Source organism: Coffea arabica, chromosome 5c (genome assembly GCF_036785885.1).
Source record: "Coffea arabica cultivar ET-39 chromosome 5c, Coffea Arabica ET-39 HiFi, whole genome shotgun sequence".
Classification (NCBI taxonomy): domain Eukaryota; kingdom Viridiplantae; phylum Streptophyta; class Magnoliopsida; order Gentianales; family Rubiaceae; genus Coffea; species Coffea arabica.
Genome location: NC_092319.1, coordinates 49,062,608 through 49,081,015, shown reverse-complemented (window position 1 = coordinate 49,081,015; position 18,408 = coordinate 49,062,608). Strand labels below are relative to the sequence as shown.

General features: G+C 39.2%; 3 protein-coding genes across 3 annotated transcripts; 2 read left to right on the top strand and 1 right to left on the bottom strand.

The window, feature by feature from the left end:
• The first annotated feature begins 3,742 nt into the window (after positions 1 to 3,742).
• LOC113688780 (probable inactive receptor kinase At2g26730) lies at positions 3,743 to 5,756 on the top strand. Its single transcript, XM_027206574.2, has 2 exons — positions 3,743 to 4,453; positions 4,997 to 5,756. Exons 1-2 carry the CDS (start codon positions 3,988 to 3,990, stop codon positions 5,494 to 5,496), a joined length of 966 nt encoding a protein of 321 aa, XP_027062375.1. The 5' UTR covers positions 3,743 to 3,987; the 3' UTR covers positions 5,497 to 5,756.
• A 1,999-nt stretch (positions 5,757 to 7,755) lies between these two features.
• On the bottom strand, positions 7,756 to 9,558 carry LOC113689952 (probable BOI-related E3 ubiquitin-protein ligase 3). The gene is made up of 3 exons (XM_027207772.2): positions 9,254 to 9,558; positions 8,684 to 9,092; positions 7,756 to 8,570 (listed from the first exon to the last, which is right to left on the bottom strand). The coding sequence occupies exons 1-3, from the start codon at positions 9,307 to 9,309 to the stop codon at positions 7,896 to 7,898; spliced, it is 1,140 nt and encodes a 379-aa protein (XP_027063573.1). The 5' UTR covers positions 9,310 to 9,558; the 3' UTR covers positions 7,756 to 7,895.
• Positions 9,559 to 13,676: 4,118 nt separating this feature from the next.
• Positions 13,677 to 18,133, top strand: LOC113690717 (porphobilinogen deaminase, chloroplastic-like). Its single transcript, XM_027208718.2, has 5 exons — positions 13,677 to 14,027; positions 15,375 to 15,780; positions 16,582 to 16,788; positions 17,459 to 17,636; positions 17,740 to 18,133. Exons 1-5 carry the CDS (start codon positions 13,780 to 13,782, stop codon positions 17,850 to 17,852), a joined length of 1,152 nt encoding a protein of 383 aa, XP_027064519.1. The 5' UTR covers positions 13,677 to 13,779; the 3' UTR covers positions 17,853 to 18,133.
• Positions 18,134 to 18,408: the final 275 nt, after the last annotated feature.

Genomic DNA, 18,408 nt, shown 5'->3' with positions numbered 1-18,408 from the left:
GGAGGGTCATGGCCCTCATCAGCCCCCCCCCCCCCTTACTCCGTCATTGTGAGCAAATGATGTAAAATGTCATCAAACTATGATGTAAAATGTCATCAAACTATTGTCTTTTATTGCTTTTCATCACTTAACTTTTTTCTTACCCCAAAAATGCCACTTGCTTTCTTAGCCAAAAATGTCACCCAACTATTACAAACGCAATTTCTTGGTCATTCTATTAAATTTAGGAGTTAAATGCTATTAGAAAATCACATGGGTCACACAAAGGGTTTTATGAACGAAGTATTTTTAAAAAATGGCACACATAAACGGTCGAATTGGTCATCTTTCCTTATTTTTTAGGCATAGTATTAGCTTCTTCTAGCTGCTAATTTTCTTTATGTAGAACAACAGAAATCTTAAAAGCACAATCAATATCCAGTGTCGATTTCTCAAGGTGGCTTTGGCAATGTTGATAGAGAACACAAGAGGAGCTAGCTCGCGCTTGGCATGGACTTCCTCTCAGGTTTTGTGCAAATGGCCCAAATTTGGGAGTGAGGGCGTTTGTTTCAAAAATTAGATGTAGGTTAGGGACTTCTATATAATTTAGTTGAAGTCCTTAATCTTTTAATATAACTAATTTTGACCTCGAGAACATTGTTCTTTTTTTCAAAATTAGTTACGTATCATTTGCTCTTTCTTTTACTTCTATAGAAATTAGACTTCATTGGTCGCAAGGGAATTACGAAAAAAAAAGGGTTCTCTGTTCTCTTCGTAAAGAACTTTTCAGACGTCGACTTATTCTCCCGTCTTTGGCGACCGGAATAGTTTCTGGAGCTCTGCTCTGCCTCATCTTCGTGTATATTTGCTTTTGTGCTGAAGTTTCGTCACTGGAGCATATATTTGATAAAATGAAGTAACATTTAATATCGTGAGGGCCATTTTCTTCGTAGTGTTAAACTTAAATGCTTTTTAAATTTCCCCCATTGAACCTGATCTGTGTCCAAGACACTCACGGAACCTGAAAGAATGACAAAATGATAAATTAGAGGATTCATTCAAAGGCAAGTAATGAAGTTGAATGACCTATATCATTCGACTCTTCGAGTTTTCTTTAGAGGATGTACAAACAATCACAAGGTATGATTGACCTTGCCTGTTTGCGACTCTGTTTGCTTTGCAGGGAATGACATAAATGGTGGCTGCAACAGAACAGAACAGGATCGGGATTTGTTTGGTAAGACATCAGTTTCATATTAAGTGCAGATCGATGGCATATTATAGAACATGTACTTCTAATTTTTCAACTTGTGAACCATGATGGCTTGAATTTGTCAGGTCGTACTGAGAAAAATTAGCTCTATGGATAAAATTACTCGACCGGTCCAATGCATCTATACGTATATATTATATGCTGATGAATTAGTTGGCCAGCTTCATGCTTACCTAGTAAATGTTGAACATAATAATTATGTGTGCTCGTCGTATCCAACCAAACCAAGTGTTTTATGGACCGTGAAATAATTATAATATTAGGACCACCAAAATGTTGGTGATCTTTCATCAAACTTCAGGGACAAAAAAAAAAAAAGATTTTTCCTGCAAAATTCTAGGAGATATATGGTCAATTTTGTCTCTCAACATTTTTTTCTAGTGCCTATTTAGTCCCTTACTTTTATTTTTGGTCAATTTGATGCTGAACTTATTTTGCATTTCTAACTAAAGACCTCCGTGGCGACACCGCGGCTTAAAATCGATTTAGCTTTTAATTAACTGTCTAAACACGATTCTTATGGAAATGTCATTCATGGGACCGTTACAAAATAAGGAATTATATATATATATATATATATATATATATTTTATATGATTTACTTGATCTATTATAGCTCCATGAGTGACGTTTCCAAAATTGCTCTGTTTAGTTGATCAATTAGGAGCCAAATCGGATTTAAGTGTGCAGTAGTGCCGACACGAAGATTCTTGATTGGAACCACAAAATAAGTTTAGTATCAAATTGATTAGGAATGAAAGTTAGGAGCTAAATCAACACTGATGAAACAGTTTAGGCACGCGCTTCTCTAAGATTCTATGACTCAGCAAATAAATGGTGGGCCAAGACCTCCCTCCAAGAGATCCCTCTGCTCCATTTACGCATTGAGTTGTTAGTTTGACGACACAAAACTTTAATTGTATTCCAATGTTGGCGATCATGACATACAGTACTACTACTACGTATCGTATGGCCTACAAATTTGGCGGGTAGTATTGGTTATAGCTGATTCCTTCTCAAGTCATTGTCTAATTGGCTGTCTTTTTCTTTTTTTCTGTCAAAGGGTCTAATTTGCTGTCGAGTGGGCAACTTTCAGAGAAAAGGATGCAAGATTTAAAACACAGGACATCTTTCTACTGGTCATGGGTAAGATTATTCTCATCGATAAAATGTCGTATCATGGGTGCCCACTAAATCTTTCTCCATCATGCAGTGTACACTGTACACACACACACACACACACATGAGCGCTTTGTCTTTGTGTTCCTCCTCGTCTGCATTGGGCAACACTACTAAAAAGACTAACCACCACCCTAAATCACACCTCTTTTTTTTTTTTTTTGGGCTGGGCAGATGTCAGTGGAGAGATTGGGGTGGTGAAGTTGAGTTGAGTATCGCGACCGCAAATCCCCAGTGCCCTCTCGTCAATGGGACGAGTGAGTTCTGAATCTTGATAGTCTTTGCACATGCATTTCGTCCAAGTGGGGAAGGCTGATGTTTACACTTCACAACCAATCCATATAACAGACATGTAGGGAATATAGTTGAAACGGCCCTTCTTTGTGATTCTTTAATTTGTTTTTCTATTCAATACTGCTGCATCCTTGGTGGGAGAAGGAGTGTTTCCATTCGAAGTTAAAAAAAATAATAATAATAAGAGAAGCTCTTTTATCTCTAGCCTCACTCTACCTATGAGCCAAATCCATTATTAATTGTAAAGTGGATCGAGTAGCATAATCGAACAGTAGATGTTGTCGTTGTTTGTGGTGTAATTTCGAGCTGAGTGAATGGTTTTATGCCCTTTTTAGTGTTGCCATGCCATCAACTGTGGATTCTTATCTTCTCTTACTAGTATTATTATATGATTTTTCGAAAGACAGGCAGATACTCGTCCTCACTTACCATACAGTTATAAAGGGATTAGATGGTCGGCTGTATCGAGTTGTTGCAATGCTTTTAATTTGGTAGGACGGAGTTCCATCTAGCTATAGTTGGATTCTCAATCAACCGGGGAATAGGATAGGGGATTTGGTTGATTGTCTTTATCTTTTTAGGACAATTCCCAGACCTTCAAAAGTGTCTTTCGAGAATAGGGTGTCATCATGAAAGCAACAAAAGACCTTTCAATCACACAGGTGAAACGAAAATAAGCTCCGAACCAGCCTTAATGTCATCCTAACAAGTCGCACGAAATTCTGTACTATACAGACCTGAGAATCGAAACCACTGCCGAATGGTAAAATAAATAATATTTTAGGCCCAATATACAAAATTTTTAAATTTAAACTAATATCATCCTTGAAAAGATATACATTACGGGAATTGTACTCTAAAGGAATCATAACATTTTTTCTTCAAATAATTATATTGTAAATGGAAATCATTTTCGTAGCAAACCCGAAAAAACTTGCCCTGAAAACTTTCGAGAAGACGGAAAAGCAATAGCAGTACTTAATTCGTTCCTCTGCCATAGTTTCGCACTCCTCTGATCTCATTCGTCTACATTTACTCGCATTCGATCAATTGTTTATAGCAAGACGTAGATCCCATATACACGACTCGGTCTACAAAACAAATGCAATAATACTGCTAAGTCATCAGTGTCAACATTTTGGAGTGGATTTCAATGCGCATTTGCTACAACAATGGCCGCGTATCGATGCAATCAAAGGTGCAGCAACAACAACAACTGCATTTAAACTCGGGCCAATGAAAACCCTTCCAGGGAAAAAACAATGCTGTCAAGGGCTCTGAATAGCAAGCCTAGAAGGAGCTTTCACGGAGTGGAGAAAGAAGATAGCTGCCGATCAGCAGCGTCCACACTCTCCGAGTATGGAGGTTTCACGGATGACCTCCTCCCACTGATCTCTTGTGATGGTAGTGATCATAAGGGCGGTTGGGCCGAGTCGCAGCATTTGACCCTTCGGCAGGTGCTCAGATCATCGGTGGCAGTGGTGGGCGAGAGCCGTTTGGGGTTTACGGAGAAAGTGGTGCTGCTGGATGGTAGGATGTGTGCACTGAAGAGGTTTCGGAAGGTTAGTTTGAGGAGGGGCGAGTTTGGGAGGAGAATCGTGCGGGTGGGTTTAGTGAGCAGCATGTCCGACTATCTTGTTCCTGTCGCTGCTTATTTCTACAGTAAGAGGATCAAGTTCGTTGTCTGTGATTATTATCCCATGGGAAGCCTTGCTGATTTGCTGGCCAGTAAGTTTTACGAATCACAGATATGACGCCAATACAAATTACTGATGAATAACCAACCTGCTTCTTGTCTTCCTGTAATCCCTTAGTATTAAAAAGATCAGTGCGTAATTGTCCTACAGTACTGTGAATTAGAAGGAAACGTAATTACTTTAACTTATCTTTCTTAGCTTGGAATTCAGTTCGTTTCGGATTTACATATAAACAAGGATTTTTTCAATCAACCTTTCCATTCACCAAAGAAATAGTAATTCCATTGATTATCAATATATGCATGGTCTTAAATCTTTCTAGTCTTTAGAGTTGCTTACTTCTATATATTATGTCAATATCAATAACTACTGTTCTTATCTATGGTGATAATTATATATCAAGCACATTAAGAGCGATACCCGTGCGAGGCTTAAAATGTTTTCCTCTGGATATATATGCGAGATTAATATATTTATGCACTTCAAATGGTACTTTCTACCTATTGTTCTAAATTAATTACTTCTTTTTTCTAAAAATAAAATAAAATTCCTCTCTCTATTGTGATTTGTGAAGGTGCAAGGGAGCAGAATCAAACAGCTCTAACTTGGAATCAACGACTTAAAATAATTCTGAGCGTTGCACGAGCAATTGAATTTATCCATTCGAGAAATTCTTCGCAAGAGGCGAAGCACTTGAAGTCGAATGTGCACGGGAGCATCAAAGCCTCTAACGTCATGATCAATATAGACTTCACTGCTCGCTTGTCCGACTACGGCTTCATCCAACTGGCTGAGAGGGTGGAAGTCGGCGACGCTTGGCAGCGTAAACCTCAGCCGAATTTCGAGCACGGTGAAGTATTTTGCCAGGAAAGTGACGTTTACAACTTTGGGATCATCATTTTGGACTTGCTGCAAGGGCCTAACAAGGATTTTGAATTCTGTGTGCAAGGAAAAGAGAGAGGGCAGGCTTTGCAAGTTTTGGAGATCGGTTTGGCGTGCACAAACAAGTCCCCTGGAGCGAGGCCTACCATACAGGAGATTTTACTGTGTCTGGGAGATGAAGTTTTTATGTAAGAAACATGCAATGTCAAAGTTTAATAATGCCGCATGTGATTTTGTCAGCAGTATATGTTTTGGTTTTGTTCAGCGCCATGATGGTGACTTGGCGTAAAACTCTTACAGCTTGGGATCGGAATTTTTTGTTTTCAGATGCTATCATCTCAGTGCAATCGGGATACAAGTATTTGATCTTGACGCATGCCGGTCGGTCGTCAATTCGTTTCCTTTGTACATTTATACCAGTAGCCGCAGTGGTACTTTTGTACCCTTGTAGTCGTAGTACTGTGTTTTCGAGGTCCAACCGATGGAGCGGTAGAATACATTAAGTGGTCTAAATCGAATTAACTAAGTCTAATTGTCTGTACATTTGGTCCAAGTTCCAACCATGCATGCATATCATCATCATATCCATATGGGGCAGCAGCTGTTAGTGTCCTTGTCTCGTCTCATGTCTAATTCCATCTGGGAGTACTAAGAAGTCTGTGTGTGTCCTGTCCTGGTCCAGCAAATGGGAATGACAAATCGCCCAGAAACGCCATGATGGATTCCACCACCCAAATTACAGTATATATTACTACATGCTTGACCGTGCCAGAACCCCAGCGTGATACGTAATCTCCCCGCTCAATGCCTGAAGGGATTTTTTTTTGCTGCTTCAAATTGGGATTTGACAGACACATGTCATGAATACTTCGACGCATTTTTTAGTACTACCGTAATAGCTAGCTTGAAAACATGGATGTTTGTTCCCAGCCTTTCTAGTTTTGGCGGCACTCGTGGCGAGCCGATGTTCAGAGAAAACACATCCACCAACTGATATTCTTGGTCGGCCCCTATTTTTCTTGACCGTTCAGGGCTCTGCGTGACTCCAAAAGTTTTGACTGAAGTCGTTACGTAGCAGCATCTATATTTATTGCAAAATGGTGCACCTATTTACAAACATTCTTCGTTCGCTCTCTCATTTTTTTTTATTTTAAAATATTTATCGTGTTGAGAAAGTTATAATATTATTTAATTTTTTATTTTAATTATATGCATGTTATCATTTAAATTTATAAAAATAAAATTATAAATATCACCATCAAATCACTATTATTAAAAAATTGAAATCTCAAAACATAACACTGACAAAATAGTAATTGAAACGGAGAGAATACTTCACAATTCACCCGTCCTCCTCCCGCATCTGCATTCTACTCTTTGAGTATCTCTTAGTCTCTTTTTTTTTTTTTTTTGAAACGGAATAAACTTACACACACAGCTAGTTACGCCGGTTGAGTATCTCCCTGCCAAAGCACAGAGTCGTAGCAGTACTAGCGTGTCATCGCCCAATCATCATCATCGCCTTTCTAGTACTTGTTAAGCAAACCACACAGTGGATTTGGGTCATCTCTAGTGGCGACACGTGTCTCTTTTCATTAAACAAAAATAAAATATGATCATCCTGAATTTGACTAATACTAACCATTTTTAATAAAATGAGAACATATGTTATATGGAGGCGCGTTAAGCCCACTACATGGTCACACTTTTTTTTTTTTTAATCTTTTTTGGGTGCTATTTTAGAAAAAAGAGGATTTTTCAACCGCGCTTAATTTGGATTGCATGGCTTTTTACTGTAACTAGTGCGAGTATAATCGTCTTGTGGTTGCACGTTTTTTTTTTTTTTTTTTTCACTCCGACTGTAGTGCTGGCGCCACATGACATTGAAGACTACAGGTCCAAATTAGATTAGTCCCGAAAACAAAACAAAAAAAAAAAAAAAAAAAAAAGAAAGGTGAAGAAGCATGATTGTTTGCATGAAGGAGCCGGGGTTAGCAGTGTATTTTTTAATTGGGTCAATGAGACTGGATTAGAGATTGAAGGCTCCTACTATTTCCGTCCCTCTTCAATACTATTATGAATTACCCAAACGCAAGAGGCAGATAGGATAATAGACGTCAATCCGAGAGCCTCTCGCGGTGGGTCAATAATAAATGGCTGCTCGAAACACCAGCGACATTTGCGCGCGCACTTACGTGTCAGACTTTATTCTGAACGACCCACTTTCGAAACCAGCACTCGGTACTGCTACTACTACCTCTCGCACCCTTTGCTTGCTGCTAACAAAGCGAAGCAATACATGCCATGTGATGTGCCATGCCGCACACACGGTCAGATTTAAAATAGTCTGCCTCCTCCTCCTAAACAAATTCAACATATAAATCTAATACTACCAAGAATCATATATATAGTAATTAATTAAGGAATATATATATATATATAGGAAGTCAATGGAAAATATTCTTTTTCCTTTTTCTTTTTTATTGGTTCTTACCATATCTAAAATTTCTTCCAAGATCCCTCTCTTCTTCTTTCTATCTCCGTCTATCAGTCGACAAATTAAGACTGAAAAAAAAAAAAACTGAAAAAACCTAGGTGGATGAGGAATGGGAGGACAAGTTGACGTGAAGGGCGGCGTTCTTGGTGGAAAGACAAACGGGGCATGAGTCGAGGGCAGGCCCGCAAGCATAACACAAGCACAGGTGCCTGCACGGCAGCAGCAACACGCTCGCCTCCTCCTTGCCGCAATTTCTGCACACCCTGCACCACCACCTCCTCCTCCTCCTGCCACTGCCGCTCTCCTCCTCCTCCTCCTCCTCCTCCTCCTCGTTTATTGCACGCTTACCAATGTCATCGTTATTGCTACGATTACGCTCCACTTGCTCTGCCCCTGCTCCTCCTCCTCCTCCCATATCCAAATAGTAATTGCTTCCGCAGCATGACTGCGCTTCATCATCCATCAAGCCCTCCGCTTTATAATGCAATTGAGCTTCGACTTGTTGGGCTTGAGCCAGCACCACCTGCTCCAGGTTGTTTCTCAATGCATTTGCCGTCGCCTCATTGCTCTGCGCCAATTCTCTCCATATCTGGTTTTCTGCGCACAACGACCTAACTTTCTCCGCCAATGCCCAATTTAATTTCCCCATATTCTCGATTTCCTCCTCTTTCGCTCTCAGTCTCTTCATCAAGCTCTCCTCCACCGCCCTTATTACCCTCAATGAATAATCCTTTCTCTGTTCCTCAATTTCCTTTCTCACCTTCGCCGCCTGTTAAATTATCAAATAGCCCAACACCCAAGATTTCAAAATAAAAGGGTAAAAAATTTTAAATCGACTGGATGTAAACAAACCAAAAACACGCTAGTAGGCAGGATTCTCACGTGGTGGGAGATGAATTGATCGATTTCCAATTGGTGTTGCTGGGTGCGTAAGGAGGTGTCTTCTCCCAAGAAAGTCGCAACGGAAGTGCAGCGTTCACTACTGTTAAGATTGGCAGGAAACGGGAGCAAGTTGCGGTGGCAGTTGGCGATTCCGGCGTAGGAGGGATCTCTGGGGCGCTTCCTTGACGCCAGGATAGGGATGGAACAGGTAAGGCCACTGTCCGACTTCATTGCCGTTTTCACCGGAGTCCAATCTGCCGCAACAGTCTTACCGTTGATGGAAGCAGGAGGAATCAGTGCATCCGCCGCGGTGGTGGTGGTAGTCGCACCAAAGGGCTCGCCATACATCATGTTGTTATTAATAGTATTAAAATTATTATTCACACCTGCAGTCACATTCAACATTCCCCTGGCACAAGCAAAACCAACCCATAAGGCCACAAACGATTTTCTACCTTTAGCTTCCCAAATCAAATCCATATGGTGGTGTACATTAAGAGAAAACGGAAAAAAAAAAAAAAAAAAGAGTCAGTCTACCAGGAAAAGAAAAACGCAGAGTTAGTTGGGCACCTGTTGTCAAGAATCTGCGGTGTGAAAAGACAGAGACGCCGAGCTTCAACGGCCATTTGGAGACGAGTCGCCCTTGACCTTTTATCAGTAATTCAGGCGGATGGTTTTCCAACATACGTGATTACTATATATCCCTGATCTGTCTGTTCTTCTTCTTCTGCGTATATAGTTGGATTTGTTGAGTCATGAAACTTGTTGGGTGGGGGATTTGCGAGGGTAGAGAGAAAAGCGAGAGAACGAAAGGCAAAAAAGAAGCATGCAATGCAAAAGGCGGTTTAAGGCTAGAGAGGTTCGATATACATATATATATATATATATATATATATATATTATTTTATTTGAGGGTTTGGCTTCTGGTCAAATACAAATACACGTACGAGAGATCGAGGAATCCGTACATTAGCACCGATATATAGTAAGTACTTGACTGAAAATATATTTTCGAAGAGGATTTTTCGTATAAACTACTAGTTGCTCTCAAGCTCTCTGTTTTTTATAAATAAAGAAGAAGAAGACGAAGAAAGAGAAGAGGGACGAGGGAATTGGAAAATCTTTTTCTTTTTCTTCTTTAAATATGGCAAGCGGCAGTAAAAGGGCAATGTCTACATATCTTTTCTTTTTTTCCTTGTTTGTTCGTTCGTTTTTTTTTTAATGTTTGTATTTGTCTTTATTTTCATTCCTATTCAGCGGTTGCTATAAAACCCCTCCTCTCGAGAGTGTTTTAAAATATTATATGAAATAATTAATATAACATATTTTTATAATATGATGCATGTAAAATAAAATATATATATATTAAAAAACATGTTTATAATACAAGTAAATAATTTGTATGCAAATAATGATTATTTAAGCACTTGCCTTTTCTTGACTCAGTCTAATTTATGTTAACAACAACAACAACAACACGAGAGTTTTGTGTCAATCCCGTATTACTTTATGTGCGATTCTTTAGGGATTTGTTTTTGCTTGCTTTTGGAAGACTTGGGCAAGCATTTGTCGGAGCACGCAATCTTCCATCAATTATCAATCTTCATCATTTATTAGATCAGTAATTGCGTATTACCTTATTTTCTTTTAGAAATTGCCAAAATTTTATTTTTCAAGATTCCTTTTTTTTTAAAATAAAAGAAAGTTTTATTAATAAACTAACTGAAAATTGGCCAGCACGATTTATTTGACAAAACAATCTGCGCCAATGACAGAAAATACTTGAAGATGCATTGTTAAGATAGAACTATTAGAATTCATTTTCTTTTCAGGAGGGAAAGTTGAAGAATAAGACTATAATTAAATTGAACGCTTAATTTATATTGAAACACAATTTATAATTTATAAATATTTGTAACTTTCAAAATTAATAATTTTGACATATTCCCGTGCAGGGGGGGGGACATGGTGAAGGACTGAAAAGCTCCAGTTACTTGATATGGAAAGACGCTCCTCCAAACGGAACTGTTTACTTTTAATTCAAGTCACCCATTTTAATGGAGTAGGAGTGCCTCCTCTCTGCTCTGCTGTGGCAGTGGGAGGGATGGGTCACGTGTGCAGTGGAGAAAAGGGCAGTGCGGGGCCAGAATGGCGAATGAATGAAATGGGGATTCTCTGTTGTTTTTGTCCACAAAGAGAGATGCGGGCCGGGGGTGCGGGGGGCTTGCTTCTAGTAGTGGAATTCTGACGAGGGGGCAGGACAGCAGCCGAAGTTAGCAGCACTTAGCAGCGGAGAGGATGCAGGACCCCTGCGGAGAATTTGTTCCGACGGCTGTTTCCGCTGCTTGGTTTTGGCAGGCTTCTTGCTGCCCATTCCAGGACAAAGTAGTAGTATTACGTAATGGTAATGGCCGTATGCAGTCACACCACGCTCCTCCAGCTCACACTTTATTTATACTGACACGTGGTTAATTGACTACTCCTTACCTAGTCTAGTGACTACTAGTAGCGGAGTATGTCACCCGAAATCCTGCCTTTTACGACTATGATGATCTTTTGACCACCGATTCAGGGAGGAAGGAAGGAAATTTCCATGAAACACAACTCCAGTGTCAATACAGCTCGGCCCGTTTGGCAAGTGAGTTTTTTTAATGTTTATTTAAAATTTTATTATAATTTATTATAAAATTTTTTTAAAAATTTTAAATATATATTTTTTAAATATTTTGAAATGTATAATTTAAAAATTTTGAAAAATTTTTTAAAGTTACTGTAACTAAAATTTTTAAAAAATTTATAACAGACAAACTTGGCATTGATTATCCTGGACGGTTTTATTTTTATCTTTTTCATGGTTTCTAGTGCAACTTGCCATTATTGACACCCCAATAATACTCTATTCATCTTCTCCTTCTTTCTTGTTTCTTCTTTCATCGAAGTTTTTTTAAGTATAGTACGTACTTAAAGAAGAGGGGACCAAAAGTTCCGGTCTATTCTTCTGTACAATATGAATATGAATATGAATATCCTCCAATCCAGAACGCTTCTCTCTGATGGCACCTACCACCGATGCAGGGAAAGTTAACCCGCAAGTGGACTACATTGTACTGGTAGTACTGTCTCAGTTTGATTTTGTAGCCATATACGTACGGGTCAAAACGGTGTCAGTTGGTAATTGAGTACTAGTACCAGTAGTAGTATTTATTTTCTATTGCCAGCATTTGTCAGATCCGTTCTAGCCTCCCACTCCCCAAGGACGCTGTCCTACACCAATAGTAATTAATATTAACCCAATGTACCAAGACGTGACTTGTCTCGCTCTTGATTAATAAATACAATTACCACGCAGCCGTATCATTACTTATTATAATAATATATTATATAATAAACTGCTACTGGTGGTAGTTTATAAAGAAACAATTCTGAGATAGAATAATAATATAAATCATTGGGCCTTTGGCTGAGTGGTCACCACCTACTTGGTGGGGTGGGAGGCAAGGCACCAAACATATCATATTTCTGTAGCTTGTTTTCAAAAAAATTCAGGCGGGTGTGCTGTGTACCGGTCTGATCCGGTGGTGGTTCAGTCCCCTCCGATTTATTTCTGGATCTCCTTAGGCTCGCCTCCTTCCCCTTAGTGTAGGATAGATTAAATTTATCGTATACGATAAAAAAAATAGAATAATTATATATATATATATATATTTATGCTTGCCAGGTGTACCTTCCTTCCTTTCTGAGGTAGAAAATAAATCCAGCTATATGCACCTTTAATGTCCACAGATATAAAATATTATTGTAATATATATATATATATATATATATATAGTGGTACGAGGGCATCAACCGTGCGCCGCTCAGACAGAGTAGCTGCAGTTCAGGAGACAAGCAGAACAGACTCTTTTTTTTTTTTTTCCCCTTAATTACAGTAGTTTAGAGCCAATAAATTAACCCTCCCGTCCGGGCCACTAGCCACATCAGCCAGTAATCAGTAGTGTAATTACAGTAAAATGGTTGTTGTCGTTTCTTACTTAGTGTACTTGTTTCGGCCCATGTGGCAACAATAATATATTATTTTAATTGGGATCAAGAAAGATTATTAACACGCATCATCAGAGTTCAGACCAGGCCCTTTAATTTTGCATACCGACCAACACAAATAAAATTATTATATGGCCTCGAATCGATCTTCTTCTGATCTTGCTTCCGATTCACCTTCGCTTCGCTGTAAAGTAAAACAACAATAATTAATGAATACTAGTTGATCTTTGTTCTTCCTGCTCCATACGCTTATGGCTTCTCGCGCGAGCCCATAACACACATATGGCTTCTCGCCCTGTGCTTCTTCCATGCATTTTTGGTTTTCATAAAGTTTGGACGCCATACATTTATGCCGCATCCAACACATTTTCACGCTGCGACTCTTCAACCATATTTGAAGTACTCTCTTTAACCTTAAGTCTCAACACTTTAGTCTTTAAACTATAAAATCTGTTTCACTTAATCCTTAAAAATATAAAATCTGTATCACATTAGTCCATAAAAAGATGGTTAGCGTAATTTCTCAAATTGAAGATAAATGTAATGTCTGCAAGTGATTACTTGCATGCATGAGGGCTGAGTATGTTAGACGCACAGACTTGGGCCAATTGTGGGCTCTGCTTTTATTTGGTCGCAGATGAGATTTCTCACACAAAGCCATCCCCATTCCCGGCCCGTGATAGTGTTGGTTGTTCTTGCACTTACCAAAATTGCTTGCTGGTTTTGCTAATGACAAACCGACCCTCTGGTCCCTCTGGACTCTGGAGTGATTTCGCCCATATCAACCAGAGTGAGGTATCCAATGTGTTTAGGACGGACGCAATCTGTGCTACACATTTTCATCAGAAATCTTCAATGGGCCTCGCTGGCTGAAAGGCCGGATTCGGTTCAGGTGGGTGAGCTGGAGGATAAGCTGTCAAACCCAAAACCCCACTCCCACTCCCACTCCCGTATAGTTCATAAAAACAAACTCCCTCAGCTCTTTCAAGCTTCATTGCCTTCTTCAATTCAACCTCCCTATCCATCCATCCGTCCGTCCCATCCCATCCAATCCGATGGAGACCGTATCCACCTGCACTCTAAATCAACATCCTTTCCTCACTAGTAACCCAAGACCCTTCGCCTCCAACTTCGCCTATGCCTCTTCCGTCTCAGCTCTTGGATTTACTTTGCCTTCGTCCCATAAAACTTCTGCCCCTCCAAATCAACGCAGGAAAACTCTGGTGACTAGCTCTTCCATTGCTGTTGAACACCACCACACTCAGACTAAGACTGCTGTCATAAGAATTGGAACAAGAGGGAGGTACTGTTGCTTCTCTTTTTCTTCATTTGTTGCTTAAAGATTGCTCTTTTGTTTTGTGGAACAAGCTTTTTTTTTTTTTTATTGTTTAAAAAAAAAAAAAAAACATCCAGCAGCAACTGGATTATTGAATCTTCTTCTGTCATGCTCATTGCAGCTTCCTTATTGATTTTTGTTATTCAAGAAAACATGGGTTCGGTTGATTGGTTCTGTTGTGTTGGATCTTGTTGCCGGTTTTGGATAACATTTCTAGGATATTTCAAATGAACTATAGTTAATGGAAAATAATCTTCCGTGACACAAATAGAAGCATAGGCTAGTCGAACTGATTTAGTTAATGTGTCTAGCGAGCATATTTTGTTGGATGGAATTAGTTTTGCTTAACACATTAGTCAAAGAGTTTAAGTTGAACTCACCGATCTGCTCATCAAACTTTTGGGGATTGCTTATGGAAGGATCAATGTGGTAGGATTTTGTTTTTGGCAGTTGTTCCCTGTTTAAGTTGGTACTACTTATCAGGGTCCATGATACATGGTAAACATGAGCTAGAAATTTAGTTTTCTCTTCTTCCTTTATGAGAGCTCAGAAGATATCAACCATTTGGAACCGAGCTTTTGCAGTGTTGTAGAAACCCATGTTTCTTTTGACTTAGGATAAATAAAATCTACTGACAGCCTCTTTTGCCTTTAGGATTTTGGAGTGCTTGAAGAGTGTTGCGTCTGCTTTGACACGCTTAATTATCCTTGGTTCCTTTTTTGCTTCTTTCAAGAGGAAGACAGAGACACCTTTTAACTTGCGAGTGGTCGCTTGAAAAGAACTCAAGATTTGAGGCAGATCCTTCATCCAGTTCCTTGGAACATAGACACCATGCCCTCAAGTTATGACACTGATGCATATCCTAATCCAGAATTTACTACTTAAATAAGAGAATATGAATAAAAATTTCCACTTTTTCCTTTCTAACATGGTTGACATATAAGAAAGACAACCATCATATTTATCATTTTATCCCTTTCTTATACTATCAGATCCTCGGGAAATATGAAAAATAATGAGCAAAAAGCGCCCCCTAGTGTCTCATAACCAAAACATGACTGAAAAAATGAGTAGCTGCTTCATGTATTCTTGAGCTAACTAATTGACCAATTTATGTCCATAGTATCGATGCAAAGTGATGTTTTGACTCCTAGAACACTATACTGCTTCTGTATTATATTCACCCTCCTGTTTTTATTTTCTGCACTTCTGATTGCCATTGGGTAATTCCACCTGCATATAGAATGGCTCCCGCTATTCATTATGTAGCCTCTCTTATGGTTCACATATACAAGTCTTCATTGTGTAGGACAGTCCACTAGCTCTTGCACAAGCTCATGAGACACGGGACAAATTGATAGCATCTCATCCAGAACTGGCTGAAGAGGGGGCAATTCAAATTGTGATAATAAAAACAACAGGTGATAAAATCTTAAGCCAGCCACTAGCAGACATAGGTGGGAAGGGCTTGTTCACCAAAGAAATAGATGAGGCTCTCATTAATGCAGACATTGATATTGCTGTTCACTCAATGAAAGATGTTCCTACATATTTGCCTGATAAGACAATTTTGCCTTGCAATCTTCCCCGTGAGGATGTACGTGATGCATTTATTTCTTTAACTGCAACTTCACTGGCAGATCTTCCAGCTGGAGCAGTCGTGGGTACTGCTTCGCTGCGGAGGAAATCACAAATTCTTCATCGTTATCCATCTCTTAAGGTGAGCACGATATGGATGATTGTCATGACGAGGGTCTCTAATAGTATTGCTATTTTCGCCAGGAGATGAGGAAATTGTTATCAGGTTGACACTTAATATTACCAGCATTATTTCTGAGAAGCATAGCTAGTTAATTCTTCTTATATTATGCATGCTATATTTGGCAATAAATTTGAAGCTCACATAAGTAAAGGCAAGAGCGACGTTTATATCTTTGAAGCTGTTTTCTTTGAATGGAATTGAAAGTGCATATAAACAGGAGGATTTTCCCCTTTTTAATCTAATTTTAAGATGTAAAAGAGTGTTTAGGGAAAATTTTAATTTCCTCAGGCCCCCCACCCCCCCAACAAAGAAAAAAAAAGTTTGTATTCTGACTTCCATTTTTGGCAGAAAATTTCTATTATAGTTGTCACAAACAAACATCAAATCTCATCCTTCTTTGATGCTTTTTGCTGGACTAACTTAAGATAAGTTAATTTACTAGAGCATTTTGTGTCCTAAATCCAAATCAATTTCTGTTTGTTTGCACTTTAGGATAGAAGTGCATATATTCTAGGAAGTGATCAATTTTCATCAACAGGTCCTTGTGCAGTTGAGCAATTCATAGGCACCAGCTACTTCCACCACTAGTTGACACTCTTTTGATCTTTTAAGCCAGAGAAGTTCACTATCTAGGATGTTCAGTTGAATTTATTTCAATGCTTTTGCATCCAGTCTTAGTGAAGTTAGGGTTGGGCACAAGGTTACCATTATCTTTCTTTTGCTTGTTTTTATTGCTCCTGATTGAGCTTTTGTCCATAGGTGCTTGAAAACTTTCGAGGGAATGTTCAGACTAGGTTAAGAAAGCTGAATGATGGAGTCGTCCAAGCAACATTATTGGCATTAGCTGGCCTCAAGCGTCTAAATATGACAGAAAATGTCACTTCTATTCTTTCTATAGATGATATGCTTCCAGCTGTTGCTCAAGGGGCCATTGGAATTGCATGTAGAAGTGATGATGAGAAGATGGTATGTGCTGTTCTACTGGATATTTCTAGTTTTCTCCTCTCCTCTGTCAATTTGCTTGTTTTTTCCCATTCAATTTAACCTTGCTAAGATGGAGTTTGGATGCATATCCTATCACCGGTTTCAAAATGTTACACGATTGGACGTGCGTCTTATTACGTTGATGCGTGTTACTGTTGCATTGTGCTTTGCTTCGGGAAATCTCCCTGATAAACCAGAAGAGTTTCCTGTCTCTTGAATAGATGTACATATCTTCTGCTGATATAATGGGATTCATCACTTAGTTAGATGTCGGGAAAGGCATAGGCTGGGTTCGTGCAAGTAAAACTGTTTGCAGAGAGTACGTGTAAAATGCATTAATTGTGTGCGGTGAATGATTCTATGCTTTTTTTTTTTTTTTTTTTAACTTTGATTTTCAAGAGCTTATAGTGTTTTACCTTTGGCAATAATTAAGAGTAAACTATCGTACTCTGTGATGGATCTTTGCTGCTATATTGCTGCATTTTATTTTAATGATTTTCGGTCAAAATCTGAAGAAAGTATATAGTTGATATGGTTCATGGGAGGCTCTCTATCTTGGTTTCTAGCGTATTTTGAATCTCTCACGTAGTTCTTTTGGAAGATTCTATGTCCGCTGTTGCGTGTTTGTCTCAGTCAACCATGTTTACTGCAGGCCGGTTTTATAGCCTCACTGAACCACGACGAAACCAGGTTGGCTGTTGCATGTGAGAGAGCATTTCTAGAAACGCTTGATGGGTCTTGTCGCACGCCAATAGCTGGATATGCTTCACGGGACGAGGATGGTAATTGTGTCTTTAGAGGATTGGTGGCTTCCCCAGATGGTACCCGAGGTAAAGACCAAAATTTTGACACATCTTTGTTTGCCAAACGAGATGTTAAGCTTTTAGCACAGCTCTGTCCTCATCTTTGTATTATTCCTGCTGTCCTTTCCAGTTCTTGAAACCTCCAGAAAAGGTTCATACACTTTTGAAGAAATGGTTGCCATGGGCAAGGATGCGGGCAAGGAACTTCTCTCAAAGGCTGGGCCAGGATTTTTCGACAGTTAGATGACTAAATGAGTGAGTACGATGAATTGGAGTATGCTTCCATTTAGACATGTATAGAGAAAGAGAGAGATCCAAGCGGTGTTGCTGGGCTACCAAGGTAGGGATTCATTCTTCTTCTTGTAATGGTAGCATTTTGATAATTCTGCTGTAACCATTAGAGGGGGACGGACTTATTTTTTGGCATTCCAGTTGTTATAACTTGTAACTAACTGTAGGGGGATAATTTTTGGTAGTTGTATAGCATTTTTTTTTTTCTATAAAATCCTCTCAAGATATTCCCATGTTCCGGTTTGAAGTTTGAGATCTGCAAACATGCAACCTGGCTCTTTTCCGAGGCATGTGAAGTAGGAATAGAGTTTATGGGAGGTTAAATTGGAGAACAAAACAAACAACAAGAGACGTATTTATATTTATGGTGGCAAAATGCCTTTCTTGTCACTTGTCAGTGCCCATTCCATTCACTTGGAATCCAATAAATGGTATGTGCAATCGATCGAAGGACGGTAGTGGATCTGGTGTTGCTGACGGCCCACTTTGTTTGCGTCTGCTTGGGTGG